Source organism: Mytilus californianus, unplaced genomic scaffold, assembly GCF_021869535.1.
Source record: "Mytilus californianus isolate M0D057914Y unplaced genomic scaffold, xbMytCali1.0.p SCAF_10, whole genome shotgun sequence".
NCBI lineage: Eukaryota > Metazoa > Mollusca > Bivalvia > Mytilida > Mytilidae > Mytilus > Mytilus californianus.
The window spans coordinates 49,172,990-49,193,274 of record NW_026262582.1 but is presented as its reverse complement, the minus strand read 5'-3'; the positions used below and the strand labels follow the sequence as shown (position 1 = coordinate 49,193,274).

The window sequence follows — 20,285 nt, the reverse complement described above, 5'->3', positions numbered from 1 at the left end:
AAGTAGGTTTTGGAAGATTTGTTATGGAACGAGCTGTTAGGGATGCTTATTTTTAACAAGCGTTTTCTAAAATTCAAGCTCATTGGAAACCAAGAAGGTCTAGCGCCGACAGTTCCAGTAAAGAAAACAATCATTTATATATACTGACATCTTTCAACGAATGTAAGTTATTATCAGAAGTTTGAATTTAAAAAGGTCTTTGTTAACTTCATTTATCAATACAACATATATATCAAGATGCAATTTGTTTATCCTTTTCGCTCACTTTCCCAAATTGAAAATGCATTAGATTTTGAAAGCGACATTGAACAATTATAATCTCAATTTGATATGCATTTTTAATGAGACCCTGTTTATATATAGCTTTTCATTACACTTTAAGCAAAACAGGGACACCGAGATACTTCCTTATCACGATCAATGCCATTACATTCATAATGAGGCTGTTTTTAACTTAAGAAATTAAATATACTTCTCGAAAGACATCGAGAGATAAACTGAAATATAACAAGAAAGTAAACATAAACAGTAATATAACAAATATACTGAACTCCAAGGAAAATTCAAAACGATAAATGCCTTATTAAATGGTAAAATCAAAAACTTTTAATACATCAAACGAATGGAAAACAACTATCATATTCATGACTTGGTACAGGCACTACCTTATGTTGAAAATGGTGGATTAAACCTGGTTTTATAGCTAGCTAAACCTCTCACTTGTTTGACAGTCGCATAAAATTCCATTATATTGACAACAATCTGTTAACAAAAAAAAATGTTTCTTATACTTTTAAGCTATAACATTGTATGATACTTTAGTTCAAACAGAGTCCACATTCAATTGTATATCTTTATATATTATGCTTTTACACAAAATCATACGTTTCAAACTATAAAAGTAAGTACATGAAAAACTAGTGCCTATGAGACAGTTATCTTCCAGATCCCAGTCAAATTGAAAGTTAGCAGCAATAGGTCACTGGTCGGCTTTAAACAATTATCCTGTTTCTGGGATGGCATATACATTCTGCGTATTATTCAAAGCTGGAGCAGTATGATATCTGCAATGTATTACATTTTTGGTTCGTAAAACAGAAATATAATGAAAATGATCAAGAAACACAGTCAAATGTGTAATATGAAAATCATTACTGTCAGATATCATCAATAAAATAGAATGAACAATTCAAGAGCTGTAAAAGCAGGTTAAGGTCGTTCTGACCAGAATATAATCTAAACTGTTTGAAGTGTATCGAACCATTGTTTCATCATGTTTATTTAAAAAAGACTCTTTTCGTTTGCACATTTTTATCTCAAAAGTATAGTAAAGAGACGGATTTTGCTTGAAAAAAGCCCTTTTCAAAATTGAAGTTTTGTTTTAATAAAGTTTAATAGGTCATTTACCAAACAGGGTATTTTTATAACTTTACTCTGAAGAATGGGTAATTAGGTTTACTTCTAGTCATCCTTTCGTCATAATAATATATTCTATTTTTTGTCGCATAATTGTAAGGAAGTACGAACTGTTTCAACACACCAACCGCTCCTCAAATTTCGGTGCGTCGAATATTTACTTATATAATTACAAACAATAACCCTTTATTACAATTTTTGTCACCTTTTTCTCAGACAACACGATTTAGAATTATCCAAAATTTGACCATCAACTAGATTCAAGTCTGAGGCGTTGTCATGTCGATTGCTAATACGTCTATATGTCATCACTTACATGTATTTTAATGATATATATGTTCATTGAGAGAGAGAGAGAGAGAGAGAGAGAGAGAGAGAGAGAGAGAGAGAGATTACTTCCCTTGACAATCTTTAAAAAAGTTTATAATAGGGAAATTAGCCTTGAAAGGGGGAACATCCTTATTAATTTTTCAATGACAAAAAAAACCCATACGACATAACAAGTTATAAAATGAAGTAACATGACAACCTGTAAAAACAGTTCCAACTAGAAAGTAAATGACCTGATACATAGATTATATGCTATCACTCAATAACCGAGATTTCAATAAGTGAAAACATCTCCCAGTGAAAACTACCAAAATTAGGAAGGAAATCGCTTCAAAGCTTGATCTTTCGTTCGGTATTGACAAATTCGAACGACTGCAATGTAGAATTTATCACAAACAGAATCATATCAATTGTTTAGATACCAGTATAATCGTGAGACATGTAGATTTTACCGATTTCGTCCAATTTCCGAATATTACATTACATGAAGTCGCATGGCGGGAGATGCCATCATAACATTAGATGCTTACAATGTCGACGGAACCGGTATTGTTACGTTTTTGAAATCATGCATGTATCTCAGTTTTTGTTCTTGTTTACCTATATTTGTTTTTCGTCTGTTTTTCATTATCGATGATTGAGATCTGAACATTGATCAAATACTGTCGGCTTAATTTATGCACACATATAACAAAAATATAATTATGATATACAATAACAAACGACAACCACTGAATAACATGCTCTTGTCTTGGGACAGGCACTTCCAGAATGAAGTGTGGCTAGTTATGTTTAGCTTCCAGCTAAATTACACTAAATATTTTGTCAAAGTAATGCGAGATTTGCAAGTGATATTATTATGACAATTACAATTACATGAAACAAAATAGACAAATTCATCTTTATAATGAAAATAAAAATGATAATCATTACTCACATTGGAATGGTAGGACATCTTTCATGTGGACCAATTATATGTATTACGTCTGCAATATGACAAACACAGTTACATGTATACTGAAGACCATTTAAAAGAAAAAACTTTTGCATGATATTTCATTGATTTAAAACACATGTGAACACACAAAAATTGATAAAAAAAACCTTTTAAATAATAAAGCATCGCATCAATCTTTTGTATTGTATTAATTGACTGATGACTGTTTTCATAGCATTTACATTTAAATACCTCTTTCAGAAATTCAACATTATAGATAAAACAACATTAAATTAGACAAGCTATGATATGTACATTTATGCAATTTTGACGTTTTAAATGTATCAACAAGAAATACATGCGGCAATGAAACATCACATAGTACAGGTATGTTTGGCTAACGTTTAATCTCCGTAAAGATGGACGGACGGTGGTATTATATTGTAAGCAGATGACTTTTATCCAGATAACAGTTGCATAAGAAAATTTCCTATATTGTTTGAAACATCGATTATGCTCTCAAATGTAACACTTAATTGTTGGATTACGAAAAGTTAGAACTCAAGTGTACCAAATGATATTTGAAATAACCCTTGACGTACGTAAGCAAATTCATATTATACGTTTATTGTTTAGCAAAAACTGCTATATTACAATAACAGTCCACCAGCAGTGGTATCGAACCAATGATAGTAAATTTAAATACTATTTGATAAATTTTGTAATACTTCATCGCTTTTTTTTGTATGTCATTAACACTGAATAACTATGTAGAAATATTGAGAGCAAAATAACAAGAGGGAATCTAACAAGAATAGTCAACATTGCCTGCATGAGTTTTTGAGTAATTTCTTAATCAATAGGGAGTTTAAGAAGACTATGTTTTAAATCATATCTGTACTGACTACTGGCTACTGATTCAAAGTACAGTATAATGTGGCAGTCTATCTAAAAAATATAAATAGTATAACAGACATACTTTTACGTCGCATCCCTTTCGACATGATTACTGTTCCAGCTGTACTCAAAAGAAATATTCCAATGGCAATAATGCAAAACACCACTGTACGTAAATCGAAAGAAGCTGTCAAAGCTAAACAAAGGATCATAATAATGATAATAAAATCAACAAAAATAAATAAAACATATAAATGGAAATTTGACAAATTATATATATCGTATATTCGGTAGAATAGAACCATTCAACAACAATCATTTATCTCAATTAGATCTTAGATCAAAAATATTTGGTCTAACAAAGCTGATTCAGGAGCAGCATGACAGATATATGAATTACATTTTGTGTTTTTAAAGGATTAAACTCCATAGTCGAGTAGGTTTAAAATAATAGATTCAGTTTATTATGCAAAGTTTAATGAATAATTTAATATGTGTATTTTTATAAGTACATGACATTATATGACTGATTTATCGCATACTTATTTCGCGAACTTAGTATACATAGGATGTATGATATCGTGTATATGGACAAAAAGCGTGCAAATAGTTGGAATTTATTGAGAATCTATTTATATGTGTCATCGCCGATTTATTGTGCGATTTTGACTTCTTCAATGAGGGAATCCTATAATTTAATCAGTATTTCATTGAATTGACTTTGCCTTCAACTGCAACATGTATGCTTAGAATATAATTCTACACAACATGGATTCGATTTCAAACATTTATACGCACCAAACGTCTTATTTGGATAATACGACATATCTTACCTTGTGTACTTAATTTATTCACTTCAAAAAAGAGTCTTGTTTCACCAAATGTATTTTGGAGAAGTAAAACGTATTCCCCAACTAAAGACGATCTGATTGACAAATTAGCAGTATACCCATCACATTCAATACTTTTATTATAAAGAATAAGTTCAATCTTGTTTCTATCTAGCGTTTGCAACCAATCTGTCGATTTGGTCAGTGTCTGGTTGGATTGCTCCCAAGTAAGAACCATCTCTGAAGAAGAGTAAAATGTCGCAGAAAGGGTTGTTTGTTGTTCCCGAATAACGTCCGACGAGATTATCACTGGGGAAGCTCAAATGAAAGAAAAGCAAAACAAATGTATATTATTTAGTTACAATGAAACAGATGCAAATTGATCGCTATTTAATACGTGTGTAAGCCAAGTTGTTAAAATGTTCATCACATACATACTTTTAATAATTCCTTTGACCATAGCTCCATTTGAGTAAGAGTTTTGCATTATTGTCGGTATTTATGGAATGAATTTTAAATGAAGATTGTCTCCATAACAGAGGCTTTCCACCAAACGCTTTTCAGTATTTTTCAAGGTATTATATACATGTAAAAAAAGGTCCTTTATTAAAAAGTCATGGTGAATGCCTTTGATTTTTAACATTGTCCTTAACCGGAGAGCATTCGCCTTGAAGCATTGACTGGAGAAATTGTCTCCATCAAAATATAATTGAAAGCAGTATTCATGACCATTTCCACCTTCGGTTTTTTCATACGTGGCTCTGTTTATATGCTTACCCGAAACAAGGTTTGGGTTTTCGGGTGAAATAGATGATAACAGTTGGTCAAAAAAGGTTTCATCCGTCCGATACTTCACACGTCCAGGTTTGATACATTGTAGTACGTTGCACCTAAATGTAATAAAAGAGCGTACAAAATCTAACAATATCGCAGACCTACCATTAACAACAAGATCAATAGTTTTATTTGCAACTAGAGTTGTATCTCCATATTTGTTCCATGCAGTACATATGTATTCTCCGGCATTCTGGTAACTACACGTTTCAACCTCTAAAATCGACTTCCTTTCTAGCACGGATCCATTTAATCTGCGAATATATGCCCCATTAAAATAGTGTATCCATGGGTTAAACCCGTAAACAGGGAGTACTGTTTTAATAGTACACGACAATGTAACCGATGCATTGTTGCATGTAACTGTTTCTTCAGACTTTATGATCGGTGGACCTGTAAAAGACTTCTTGATTAGAAAGAATATTGAAATACCTGACTGCTTAAATACTTTGTAGATGAACACATATATTTTACATACATCTTAAACAGCATTCGCCAAGTATTATGTTCAGAGATAGAGAAAGGTAGATAATTATGCATGGTATGAAATATACATTAATACTTGTAAAATTAAAGGTATGCATTATTTTTCATCCCTGGTACATTACATCATCAAAGTGTTAAAGAAATTAAATACACAGAATAAGTCAAATGTCTTTTATCATAGTCAAAATAACAGTAAAAATAGAGAAATATTACTACTATTGCAGAAACACAATATATGATAAACGAATGACGAAAGAACACAAACAAGTTATATATGATATCAATGTATAATATCAGTTTTTGTCTTTGATAAACAAAACATTACCTGAATACCAAATCAAATCATTTTGAACACATCAAACTGATCTGCAGTACACTTGTTATGAAGCTTTCCCTGTGTTTATTTCAAATTATTGTATCATTGTATTTGGGGAAACTATCCTATAGTCAATCTTAATGAATAAAAACAACTTAGCATTTATTGCGACATCTCACTGAATGCATACCAAACACCAGCAACACGATGTGGCATGTGTTCCTAAAACTTTGGTTTTCTGTTTAGTTTTCTGAAGAATAGTGTTTGCATTTTCGGGGTTTTTTTTCTTGGCTATGGTTTTGTTTTTTGTTAGAACAATAGCAATTGAGACTATAATGTGATCATAAAATTCATACAATTCATATGACAAAATAACTTTATACAACTTCAAAATATGTTTATCAGTACGTACCATAAACAATCAACGAAACAGTTTTATTTGCAAAGGTTATGTTGCCACCATATTCATTATACGCTTCACATGTATAATCGCCAGTATCATTATGACTGCATGAATTAAATTTCAACAGTGACTTTGTATGCATCTTTTCCCCTTTTAAATATCGAATTATTGTGCCATGTCTGGAATGCATCCAATTGTAAAACCCAAATAAAGGAAATCCGGTGTTGATTATGCAATACAAAGTAATTGCAGAGGAGCTTTTACATGTTACTGCCTTGCTAATGTCAATGATTGGTTTTCCTTCAAATTGCAAATATCAAGATTTTATTTTCACAACACATTATTTGTTTGGTATTAATAAAGATCAGTAGAGACTTTACGTACAACTAACACTTATTATTCACCTCAACATGGTCATATTGTATGTCCAAGACGTACTTTGTTTTATATTTCGCCTCGTTTTATTACAATAAATTAGAATATGAATATATCATTTTCACTTTACCATTTTGTAAGTAATGATTGCAGATATGTTTACTAGTTATAAGTGATAGTGACACTTACATAAGCAAAAATATTATAGAGGTCGCCTTCTAAACCTATTATGTAACATTTTAACTATAAGGTTCAATATAAACTGGAGGCCTGGAAATGGTCTTAAAAAATGGCCGTTGTTCCCATCCAACGACAAGAATCTTGAAAATTACTTCTACATGTTAAGAAAAGAGAGTAGAATAAAAGTCTGACAGTGCAGACCATATTGGAATAAACCCATTTTATGATTGTTATGTTTTACAGACTACTTAAGCTATTAATACAAATGGTTTACTGTATCTTGTTATTTTACATTTACGATTAGCAATTTAATTCTTGCTAACATATGTCTCTAATGCTTACACGATTTATCCTTTTCCTGACCTTTTGATTATCTTTATTTAATCAACGTGTGGTTCGTTTGATCTCAGGTCAAAATTCAATTATGACGTAAATTTTTCGTGCTTTCTTCTGAAATTCCCATTGTGACGTCATGAAAAAGGTGACCATGCCTGATGACGTCACATAGAAAGAACACATCTTTTTGCAGATCATACGAAAGGAGGGTTAAATTTGCATATCGTTTAAAATTTATTAGGGAAACAGATTATACCACCAAATCTTGTGCAGTACGATATTTATCCACTATCGACAGTTAAATTTGAAATATCTAAAACGCTCGGCGAGCCTAACGTTTTAAATTTGAAAATGTAACTGTCTCGAGTGGATAAATATCGTATTTTATTCGATACAGTGGTAGAATATATATATGTCCAAGGTATTTTAGTTCATCCAACAGATTTTGTTTTATTGAAGGCTTTTCTGATGTTTTTTTTTAATCAACCATCGTTACATTGTATATGTTGTATATGCGTATTTCATTTTTTATAGAACATGTATATATCTTTCTTTGAAATAGTATATATATTTCATTGATATTGTATAATTATATCATTTATATTGTATACTGATTTCGTGTTCGCATCTTTAAATATGGCTATAACATTTGATTTTGGTGTAATATCATGAACTACTGTTTTCCCTCAATATGCGAAGATTATCATTAGAACCAGTATCTATTGGTGAGCATACATAACGAATGTTTTTAAAACGTGGTACAAATAACATCTTTATTTATTGATATATACTCACTACTTATGACAAGTGAAATTTCAAAATGTCCCGAAATTCCATCTACATTTGTACAACATCTACAGGTTTTGCCATCATGAACCACATGTATATTGCGCATAATAACCGAATAATATTTTGTCGAATTAAATATTGAAACTTTTCTACTTTTAGGTTCTACCTTGCCAAGACATTCCCATTCAAATTTAATTTTCGTCGACAAAGTTTCCACAATGCAGGTAAATACAACATTGCTGCCAGATCGAAATGGTAACACAGGTTCTGTAGTAATTGTAGGACCTTTGAAGTCTTAAAAGATATTGTGTAACTTTAATAAAAAATAAATACATGCATATCCTAGTATTGCTATAAAAAGTTCAACTTTACAAGTTATGCAATGACGTCATATTGGATGTCAATATCTCAGTACGTGGACGAATAAGTTAGGATTCGATTGGCACAAGTAACTTCCCTTTTGTCGCCATGCTGGATGTCTATGTGCATAGAATACATACTCAGAGATAGAAACGCGCTTGGAGTGAACGATTCGATTTCGTTTGAAAAAGTATGAAACAATTTATGCATATTTGTTTAAATGTCTGCCTCTTCTTCATTAACTGTTTGTTTGCTCTTGTGGTGATTTTGTCACAAACAGGATTTATTTTTCAGATTTCTTTATTTCCTATTTCCTGTGTTTGTTATATGAATTAATATGTAATGTTAAAATTCAGTTTTATCAAACATGTCGAATGAAAGCAATAATGCTTAAAAAAACTTATTTGTCAATTCATTAAAAGGGAAAAATAATAATAAGACCTCATTTCATTTTTTCACATTTACAAGTTGAATTACTTCAAATATAACGGTCACCTCAACGAGGCCTATAACCTGTTTTTCAGATTAATCTCGTCTTGTCCTCTTGTATTTTGAATTTTATTCAAAATTGGCACCCCTCTTATATTATCATTTTATTTGGTTTCAAGGGTGACCTATGTACTAAAATGTTCGACATTTGTGAAAAATTTACAGTTAATTATGCCTCGCAAGACAATATGTAATATTCATCCTGTTTAAATGCAACTATTAGTGTTATTGTGAAAGCTATTGTTATAACCAACAATAAACCCAGGTTTAAATAATATTTTCTACATTAGGAAAAGCCTCTACTTAGTCAGGAATAAGACAGTTGTTTTCCATTCGTTTGATTTGTTAGAGCTTTTGATGTTGCCATTGGTTAAGGGACTTTCCGTTTAAATTTTTCCTGGAGCTCGGTATTTTTGTTGTTTTACTTTTTACAAGAATGGCAGCGAAAAACGTGACATATCCACTACGAACATGATCATAAAAACTTGTTTGTATCATCCTTGTTAATGTATTGGACCAATAATTTAAAAAAAACATGGATGTAAGAATTGAAATCTAAATTCTTTATAAGAAAAAAATATCTGCTGAGTTTCTGTCATAATGACAGGTCAGCGTTCACACATGACCTTTCACAAAGACCTGTATGCTTCTTTTAAAGGCATACACATGGCTTTTACGATTCAGTTCAAATTAACTTAGTGTAACGACATGAATGATGATTTCGGTTAGTTTTTTTAAAAATTCAAACACGCCCATCAGTCAATCTTTGTTTGATAATCCTAAGATATTTGAAACAATTACATCTCATAGGGTTTAGTTCTATTTCTACCTGACATGGATATACTGCCTCCGTTTTTCAAGTTGTCCGTTATCTATTTTTTTTATTGTTTTTACATTATCTGTTATATTGAATCCTACAAGAACGGAATAGAAATGAAAAACAATTGTTGAATATGACTTCTTCTTATTTGGTTTTATTATCTCACCTTTGTTAAATTTTGGTTGTTTTTAACCCTGGATATAAAAGCTTTAACTACAGACGATTGTATCATTATCCATGCTTTTTGCTCTTAGGCTTTGCATGTTTCCAATTAATTTAATTGTAAAGAAATTATATATTACTTCTTAAAACGATTATGAAGACGACCGAATATACTTATCCAAAGATGAATGAAGAGACCTATGAGGTATTTTTCAATGAGACAGCAACCTTGAAACATAATTACCTAAAAGATATCTACATGTCAGAATGTAGTATATGTAGTATTGAATTGTAAACAAGATTACATAACAAATATCTATTAAGTATGTAATAAAACATTGCGATAAGTGTAATAAAAATATCATTGACGGAGTTCCTCATTTGTGACAGTCATATGAGTGTACAGCTAGATTAAACTATTGATGGCGATGTCCACTAGTGTATTAACTAACGGTACTTGAATGATAAAAATCATCACAGGTAGACCTCTTAATTTTTAAAGTAAAATATAAAACAACTGTACAACACAAAAGTTGAAATAAATACTATGCTGTGATTTCATTAATATTCGTTCGTATCAATTATCGTTTTTTTGAGGAATAATTTCTTTTCTTGGATACATAACAGTCAATAACACGTGTAATATGATAACCTGAACACGGTTCTTTAATACGTTAATGACAATGATCAAAACTTTAACTTAAAACAATAGCAGAAAACACAGTACACATTCCGCAATCGTATTACTTTCTGTATTACTAAAACTATTGTATTAATGATTTATAAAACTAACTACATGCATGTATATCATTTAATTAACTAGGTAATTTTCCTGGTTATCCAGTTAATCATTTGCAGTGATAACTGCTGTAGGTCGAGTAATGTGTTACATTAGGCAATACAAGTGAATAAAAGATAATGTAGGTGTTAATTAAAAGACAAAATGGTCCGAGAACACATTTTTTTTTGTAGTGAATTTCTTTAAGACAAAAAACGCAAATAAAAAAATTGCACCTGCTCTATCACAAAAAAAAAAAGATTTTTATAGTGAAGTGTACAACTTTTGAGACAAATTATATCGAAATTATAGAAAAGTCAATTGACTCTATCTCAAAATATGGACAATTTTATGTTGAAGGGGTCTATAATTCAGTCTGACAGCTTCAGACATACTACTTTTTAACCTTTTGAAACAAGACCAAATTACTACAATACCTAAAAATCATGTCTCAATTTTTTTAAGCATGTAATTTCATCCCCCTACATACTATCTTTAATATCTAAAATTATGCAGAAATAAATCTGGAAGATGTATGAAAAAAATTTGGAAGTTACAATCTGTCGCAACTAGGGATTCGTTGTGTAGACAACAGAACTCAAAGAAGGATAACTGTGTACCTGGATCTAAAAGGAATATAACACAACTCTATACCGGTAATATTGTCATCAGATACACTAATCACAGATAACAGAATTAAAATTGTATACGCCAGACGCGTGTTTCGTCTTCCGTAGACTCATCAGTGACGTTCAAATCTAAAAAGTTAAAAAGGCCAAATAAAGTACGAAGTTAAAGATCATACAGCTACAGCTACGTGAATCGCTGGTATTGGATTCATGTTCTATTAATAATCTGAGAAGTTAATATAAAGCAATGAAATGATACTTTTAGATGAAAAATGTTTGGTTTTGCTGTATGCTTTTTTCAATGCAATTTCTGTCCAACGACTATTCATTTGAAATATACTTTTCTTTGTAAGTTTATTACTTTTTTTCACCCTTCTCGTATCGTATAGATACAATCCTTTACTTACCGATAATTTTTACGATAATACTGTCTGAAAAGGATCCATATGCCTTGAATGCCATTAAACATGTAAAGTTCACCACACCAACAGGTTGAACGACTTTGTATGTATGACTGTACCATAAACCTTGGTTTGAGCATACGCATTCATCGGGAGTGCATTTTGTTGATAAAACGCTAGACAAACAGCCGTCACGCAGCAATGCAATTGTAGTATACGCTTTTCCGTCTATTTGAATACTTGCTGTATTTCCAATAGGTGTGTTGTTTGATGAACAGTTTAGTCTTACAATACCAAAACGCTTTACATGCTGTTTCCCTGAGAGTGTAACAAAAGCGTGTGCTGTATAACCTTAAACCAAAAAAAAAAACATACTGATAAATGCACATAAATATATTGGAAACGATAAAATGTATTACAAACAATCGTGTTTGCCGTATTTTAATTATTGAATTCAGTGACCACGTTCTCTTTGTCGTCCTCTACATAAGTATTGAATTGTTTGCCTTTATTGCATTAGGGGTATTTGTTATGATAATACAATGTGTGTTAAAAAGAAGTAGGACATGGTTTTTATCTTAGAATTTGTTAAGTCATTTTTATTATCATGTGATTTGCTTTTTTACTCCAACATTGATAGAAATTTGCATGCATGTTTTGTCATTGTTGTCGAAATTTGAATTCCTAAAGTCAAGCCTTATAATTCCGTCACAAGTTTTGTCTCATGGTTGAAACAACATATCAATCTATTCTGATTTTACTATAAAAATCTATAAAAGATGGTTATAGTTGAATCAGAATAGATTAATATGATTCATTTTACATCATAATCATACTGATGAAGAATATCTTTTATCCGAAATATTTATAGATACTTACATTTAATGTTTTCTTTTTTCAAAATTGTTGTGTACACTTTTTAGGCGTATATATATACCGGTATGTATATGAATATATATAGAAATAAGGAGATGGTGTATGATTGCCAATGAGATAACTGTCCACCAGAGTTCAAATGAAGTAGATATAAGCAAGGTTAGACAACCTTAAGGCCTTCAACAATGAGATAAATCCATAACGTATAGTCGGCTATAAAGGACCCGACATGAAAAAATGTGAAACAATTCGAACGAGAAAACTAAAAGCCTAATTTATAACAATTTGTTTTACGAAAAACAAATATGACAGACTTGAACCAATGACACCCACTAAACTACAGGTTCCTGATTTGGGACAGGCACATACAGAATGTGGAAGAGTTAAACATGTATGTGAGCGCTTAACCCCCACTCTCCACCACACCTACTCCGGGACAGTGATGTAACAGCACAACATAAGATCAAATTGTAAGGAAGTTAGATTGTAAGAACTTTTTTCACGTCACGAATATGCTAATGAGTCCCGTTGTTTTGTTGGTTTTTGGTGCTTTATAGTTAATATTCAATAAAGTGTTTTGTTGATTGTTGTTGTGTGTGTGTGTGGTTGTCGTTCTCTATTGAACTGATAGTAATGTAATGTTTGATGTGAAAGACTAGACACATATTACTTTTATTGTAATTTAAATAAAACGGGTATGATCAAATATTTATTATTTGATATGTATATATATGATCTAATGTATTTTGCATGTATTGTATTCAAAACGAATGTGTGTGTTGTTGTCCTTCCATTTTCGGTACCACGTAAATGCAATTTTTTAATTACTCATTCTAGTATGGCTTGGTTTTCATTGAAAACTAATCATATGTTTGTTAGATGTAAACTATACTTACATGACAGCAATGCAATAAAGAGAAGAATGCAATGCAATAAAGAGAAGAATGTTTCCATTTTTTATAGTTCACATGTATTTAAACTTTTTATAATAATGTTTAATTCACTTTTCAAAAATCATGTTTCCTGGTGAATAAAGCAATTGTTTTATTGAAATCATTCTTTCCTGTCACGATTTTTAATAAGTATAATTGGTATTATCACTGAATATAACCATTTGCATTTCCTCCCATTTTAGGTTCACACATACTTAACAATAAAAACGAACTATATTCAGGTCAATGGATAAGTGATCCATGTATAAAGCTATAAATAAAAAACAGTACTTATTGAGTATCTGATAGTGTCAGGAATATGCATTTTTCTCAAAGTTAAATAGGTATGCTATAGGAAAGTATTTTCTAAAACTTAACAGAATAACCAAAAATAAGGTTTAGCACCATAAACTCTGATTTTAATTCCTTTTGTAATCAAAACGGATTACTAGTGTGCTTTTTTTTTTGCTAAAATGTGTAAAGATACCAGTTAGCGTCAATTTAAAATCTTACCATTAAATTATAGTAGCATTTAACATTAATGTCAAACTGACCATTAATTGGCAAAATCTCCTTCCTGCTCTGAATATGTCATAGATTATTTTGAAAGTAGTTGTTTACTTAAAAGAAACGTTAGATTAAACAATAGATTTTCCAAAATCGAGGTCATGAAGCGACGGCGTCGTGTCCGCTCACGGGTATATTCCCAGGACGTGTTTTATTTGCAGAAAATTCAGCGTTTCCTTATATTCTTCGGATCAAACAAAATGGAGTTTTTACAAAAGAGTTAATAATGTGTGTCTGAAGATATCACCAATATTTTGATTTTACGCAACGCTTCCGTTATTGAATACAATAGCAGGTGACGGTAAATGGTAACGTTCGGTAATTGCTCCTTAAGCAGAAGTACACGAAATTGGATATGTCGTGCTACATGTAAAGGGTATTTTGAAGAGGTTGAACAAATGACAATTGATCTTCATTTTATCAAACATACTAAGAAACAACTAAATTGCCAGTGAAATGACTTCCTCGTAAGCTTCCTGAGGAATTGTTGTTTCAGAATTATTCACATATTAATGAAGTTCATAAAATGTGAAGTAACACGCGCATTACGTAGTAATTGTTATATGCATTCGACATACCACAAATATTTTCGCCCCGTATGTAATATAACATATATTTCAGATGTCTATCTGTCGGTTTAACAGGAAAAATCTAGACAACACACAGAATATTACCAGTTCAGCCAATTTCACAACATGCAAGCAATCACTAAAATGTTTATCATTTCACAACATGACCATGCAGATATCTGAAAGTCAAATTGAGTACCTAAGCAAGATGCATATGCTTTCTTTTCTCTTTTTTTTTTTGAAAGTCTGCATATATGATGCATTATTCAAATACAAAAAGAAATCGATAGTAATGGTGCAGAATGAGTATCGATGGAAATATTGAGTTTATAATTTAATCAACCAACAAAGCTCGACAGATACGTGGTCAATAAAACACTGCAAGTTATTCATGATATTATTTTTGGTGTATTTGTTTAAAAATTTATTAAAAAAAAACGACATTTGTATCTTAGAATCGCATTTGTGTAAAAAAAAAAGCATTTTCTTATGAAATTAAGCAGTTGATGTGTGGATGTCATTGCAAAATCCTAATGATTTTTATTTAAACCATTGGGGAAGATTTTTGGTTAAGGTTTAAGCATATTGAATAGACTTTTGATCTATTTTGATCTGTATGTATTCATAAAAATGAAAATGCATTACGTCTAACAAGAAATACTCACTCACATGAAACAGGCTTTATATTTGTTTGTTCTTGTACAGCTCTGAATCATAAAATTTTTCAAATGCCTATATTACGTGCGATACATTTTCAACTGCCGGTCGGGGACCTCAGACGAATTACTCGACATTTTAACAGAAGTAGCTGATAAACTTAAACTTGATAATCCCAAGTTTATCAAGCATGCCTACTGTTTTACCACCAAAGGCATTTTGAACGGGAAACTGGTGTACAAAACTATCATTCGGGTATATTTTATGTGTTTTTTTGCTAAATACCATGCAAAGAGGTAAGATAACGCGTCTTTTAAAATGATAACATTAGACGTATTAAACAAATATTTCAAAACAACGACAAACGTGATGGCTTTGTAAAATTTTCAAAGAGAAAACATCAACTTTATCAGTTTGAATCCTTGTAAACATCAACCCTCTATCAAGAAAACCAGGATAGAAAAACGCAGGGTCTGTAAATTCTTTCAATCTGTTGTGAAGTTTTGCATGTCGATACTTGTTTAAAGGGTAAACAAGTCAAATGTTAGATTTATGTACTTTAACAGATCTTTGAAATTGTTAGCATCTACATTAAGCAAGCAGTATGCAGTCCAGAATATAAAGTACAATTACATTTAAAATACAGTAGCTTTTGATCTATCGTAAAAGTTTTCTTTGAAGGAGGTGGTGTGTGAAAAAATGGTTACTTGTTCCTCCTGATTTGGTTAAAGACAGACGTTGTTCGATCGACAAGGCGTTAGCCTCAAGTATAGACCTTACAAATATCAATACTTTCCATTCAAATTGCAGGGTAAAATGCCAGACTTTTAAAAAAAAAAAAGATTCTTTTGAACTTTCAAAACTCCACTTTTCAAATTCTAGGATTACCTTATCATCATTCAAAGAATCTGTGTACTGGCGGTTAGCGTTTGACAATAAGTTGTAGAGTGTACATAATGTAACTTGGTGTGCCCTGCGTGTTTTTGTAACATGAGACGCCTTAATGAATGAATCTGGGTGGTCTACCTGGGCATTTACTAAACACTATTCAATCCACTATCGTCAAGCCAACTACTAAGGTCTTTGAACGCAGCCATTTCTATGTGTAAGCCGCCGAACATCATGACAAAGTTTTCCTCATCATACATCCGAGGCGAGTTCCATTTTATTAGTTATACTAATGTAAAAAGTGGTTGGTCAAAAGTTACAATCTGGATTGAGCTTTCTTACAGCAAGTTCCATGAATGTCGTATCATCGGAACGGATCTAGCTTGTTCGTGAAGCAGAAGTAGATAGGGCAGACATTGCTGGTAGATTATTCCCATCTGGTAACGATGAAGCATGATAGACGGACCATAAAAGGTTGGTTAAACCTCAGCCTTAACACTTGAATTTTCCGCTTCATATTTGAGCTATTTGACTTCCCCTTTTAGTACAACTGGGAATGAAGACATGTAAATTGATATCTCTCTGGTTCACAGAATCTGAAAACAGCTGCTGGAAAAGATTCGAATAATTTCTGGTAAAAAGGAGACAGTCACTGACGGCATTTTAAGATAGATTCAGATTGGTAAAATATTTGCAAAACTTCTTGAACATTCTTCAAAATATGTCGGAATAAAGATATACCGGTACCATTAAAACTCTTTTGATGATATGCTGCTTGGATTGAGGTCTATGTTGACTACAGCAGACAAAGTGAAAACAGTTTGCAGTAGTTGGGTAGGGCAAACAATACATTCCTGGATATTACGACGATAAGCATCAATTGCAATTGAAGTAGAAATTTCTAACACTTTGTCGTAGGAAACAGATAGTCCAAGTTTTAAGAAAGTGTCTACTAGATAACGTTTTCTAGCCCTACAATGGATCATGTTTCCAAAATAAGCACAAAGTGGGGGTTCATGATCTTTCATATTACGGTTGGATTGTTTCTTTCATACATCAGAAGGTGTATCATTGTTAATTTCGACTGAGAATATGAATAATCCTGAATGTTAGGTCCATTCTGAATCTTATTGCACTAAGAAAGCAATACAGAAGCTTCTCACGGATTTAGATAGATGGCTTCATATTACAAAATGTTCATTAGCACTATTTTCTACCACTATGAAAAAGTTTCATGCTTTTACTATAAAGTTGTCAATTATATCAATATATTGGACTTAGCCTCTTGACTGTTTGCGGCCATTTTAAATTTAGCGGCCATTACGGATTACTTAAGATGACTTCATGTTCAAAAATGTTCATTATCATTATAACTTATACTGTGCAAAGTCTCCTGCTTTTACTATAAAATGATCAACTAAACCAATACATAAATTGGACTTAGCCTTTTGACTATTGCCAGCCATTCTGAATTGAGCGGCCATTACGGGTTTTTTTAGATGGCTTCGTGTTCAAAAATGTTCATTAGCATCCTAACTAATACTGTGCGAAGTCTCGTGCTTTACTATAAAATGGTCAGTTATACCAATATATACATTGGACTTAGCCTCTTGACTATTGCTTTTTCTATAATAAAATTAATTAAACCAATATACAGGACTTAGCATCTTGACTATTGGCGGCCATTGTTGATTTTTTTTAGGTGGCTCCATATCCAAAAATATTCATAAGCATCATAACTATCGCTGTGCAATGTTTCATGCTTTTACCATAAAGTGATCAATTTTGCCAAAACATTGGACTGATCTGCTGGACTATATCTGATTCACTCCAGGGTAGGTAGATTGCCAATAAGTGTGCATTTTGGCTTTAATTACTGATTAAATTGATGTTTATAGTTTGGAAATAGGTTTGGTAGAACACTTGTCAGATTCACAGTATAAAGTTTTTTAGTGACTTAACTGCATGTTAAGTTGAAATTTCAAAGGAATGTAGACCGGATATATGATTATTCAGATTTTCTTCTCATGTTTGTGTCGTTGGGGTTGATATTGAGTTACCAAGTGAACCTTCAATACCTTACAAAATTTATAAGAAATTATAAAATGTGCTTTTCACACAAAAACGATCTCTTATCTTTATCTGGGGGAACAATAACACATTTGTCATGGATTATGCTCATCATCCATACATGCCTTATATATCCCTTCTTGGTCATATCCATTTAGACGGCATCATTAGTGAAATTACGTAAACGTTTGACACATATTTTTTGCACGAATATGGATATTCAAAACTGACGAACAACTAAAGTATGTAAGCCGAACATGTATTAGATGTAGATAGAACAAGATACATTTAAGTTCAGAAAATGCTTAGATTACCCTTATTATTTTAATAATCGAAAATAACACTTTATACATCTCATGCGTCTGAAGCCCTTTTGTGGATTTACCTCAATCAGGAATGCTCAAGCCCATCCATTTAAAAGCCATGGGTATATAACTACGTGGCAACATTAAAAGCTATATGAACAAAAGGGACCAACAAGGAATAGCCAATTTCAGGTAAACAATTTCATGTAATGCACACTTTCCCTGAGGGAGTTGGCACCATCGTTTCTTAGTAATTTGATACAAATAAATATTTTCAGCCTTTTCTTTGTTCGTTGGGTTTTGCAAATGAAAAACTCAATTGTTAATTTTCATGTGTTTGTACTGTATTCCTGTCACGTAGCGTTGTCATATTAGCGGTATTTCTTACCATTTCCATATAAGCGGGAGGTTTGGCTAGCCATAAAACCAAGTTCAACCCACCATTTTTCTTAAAATGTCCTGTACCAAGTCAGGAATATGTCAGTTGTTATTTACAGTCCGTTTCAATGTATGTTGGCGTTTGCTTTTGTTTCTGTTGTTCCGTTGTTTTCCTCTTATAGTTGATGTGCTTCCCTCGGTTTAAGTTTGTAATCCGGATTTATTGTTGCTTAATCGAATTATGACTATTGAACAGCGTTATACTACTGCTGCCTTTATTTATCATATTTAATTGCAACCTCTAATTTAAAATAAAGTAGAATCTGTGTTCAGTTTTCATTCTACCTAAGTGCACGTTGATGACTTCTTGTTTCAGTTTAAAAAAGTGTTAAAAAGAAGGTTCGATGTTTTATATATAGCCTCTGTTGTAATTACTTTACCGTTGTCACATTTGAAATATTATACCAGCTAAGATCGGTCAGTGCTGTTCATTTGGAATGTATTTCCATGCAGGCTTTGTTGTAACATCTTAACTGTCGTCACTTTTGAAATTTTCGAAATGTACCAATTCATATCGCACATTACTATCTTTATTATAAGCATATCTATGCATTCTCTCTTGTAAATACCTATATAACCTACGTCATTGTTGGTATTTTAGAAATGTACAAGCGTTTTAGTGTTCGGTTTTAATGTATAACATTCAAGATTGTTATAGTTAAATCAGAATAGACTGATATGATTCATTTAACATCAAAATCATACTGATGAAGGATATCTGTTATCCGAATTATTTATAGATAATTACATTTAATGTTACCTTTTTTATTATTGGTGTTGTTTTGTACACTTTTTAGGCGTTTATATATATAGTACACTCAGTAGCATGAGTTCGAATACCGGCCATGGAAGAACAAAAATTTGCTTCCGCAAATTTACAGATCTAACATTGTTGGGCTATTTTTTAGACGAATTATATATACAGAATGTGTTCTCAGCCTTGTATCACCATCACTGGTGATCCAATGGATAAAATCTGTCGTAGAGTTCTCACTGTTTCAGACGTACTTATAATATAATTAAAAACCAATTGTTCAAAGAACAATAGAAGGTCTTTCCACAAAAAACATGTATTTTTATATGAAAATAGAAAAATTCGTTTTAAAATGTCGTTTCCAGCTTCAAATGATAGCTTATTGTACGCTGATTCCAAAAATATATGGTTTCTATACAATATTTTTTAAATAAGGGAGATAATTTGTTACTTCCGGTTTG

The 20,285-nt window shown here is 31.7% G+C and overlaps 1 protein-coding gene across 3 annotated transcripts in view; it reads right to left on the bottom strand.

The window, feature by feature from the left end:
* Positions 1-428: 428 nt before the first annotated feature.
* LOC127718285 (sialoadhesin-like) overlaps positions 429-20,285 on the bottom strand; it is a 34,228-nt gene continuing 14,371 nt past the window's right edge. The window contains exons 7-14 of one of the 3 annotated variants that reach the window (XM_052224285.1): positions 11,775-12,119; positions 8,136-8,423; positions 6,459-6,749; positions 5,350-5,637; positions 4,414-4,728; positions 3,663-3,776; positions 2,684-2,732; positions 429-1,064 (exon numbers count right to left, since the gene is read on the bottom strand). In XM_052224285.1, the coding sequence (XP_052080245.1) occupies positions 1,001-1,064; positions 2,684-2,732; positions 3,663-3,776; positions 4,414-4,728; positions 5,350-5,637; positions 6,459-6,749; positions 8,136-8,423; positions 11,775-12,119 (1,754 nt within the window). In that variant the 3' untranslated portion in view covers positions 429-1,000. Of the gene's footprint in view, positions 1,065-2,683; positions 2,733-3,662; positions 3,777-4,413; positions 4,729-5,349; positions 5,638-6,458; positions 7,623-8,135; positions 10,076-11,774; positions 12,120-20,285 lie in introns of those variants that run through there. The other 2 variants (XM_052224286.1, XM_052224287.1) reach the window with 2 other exon arrangements.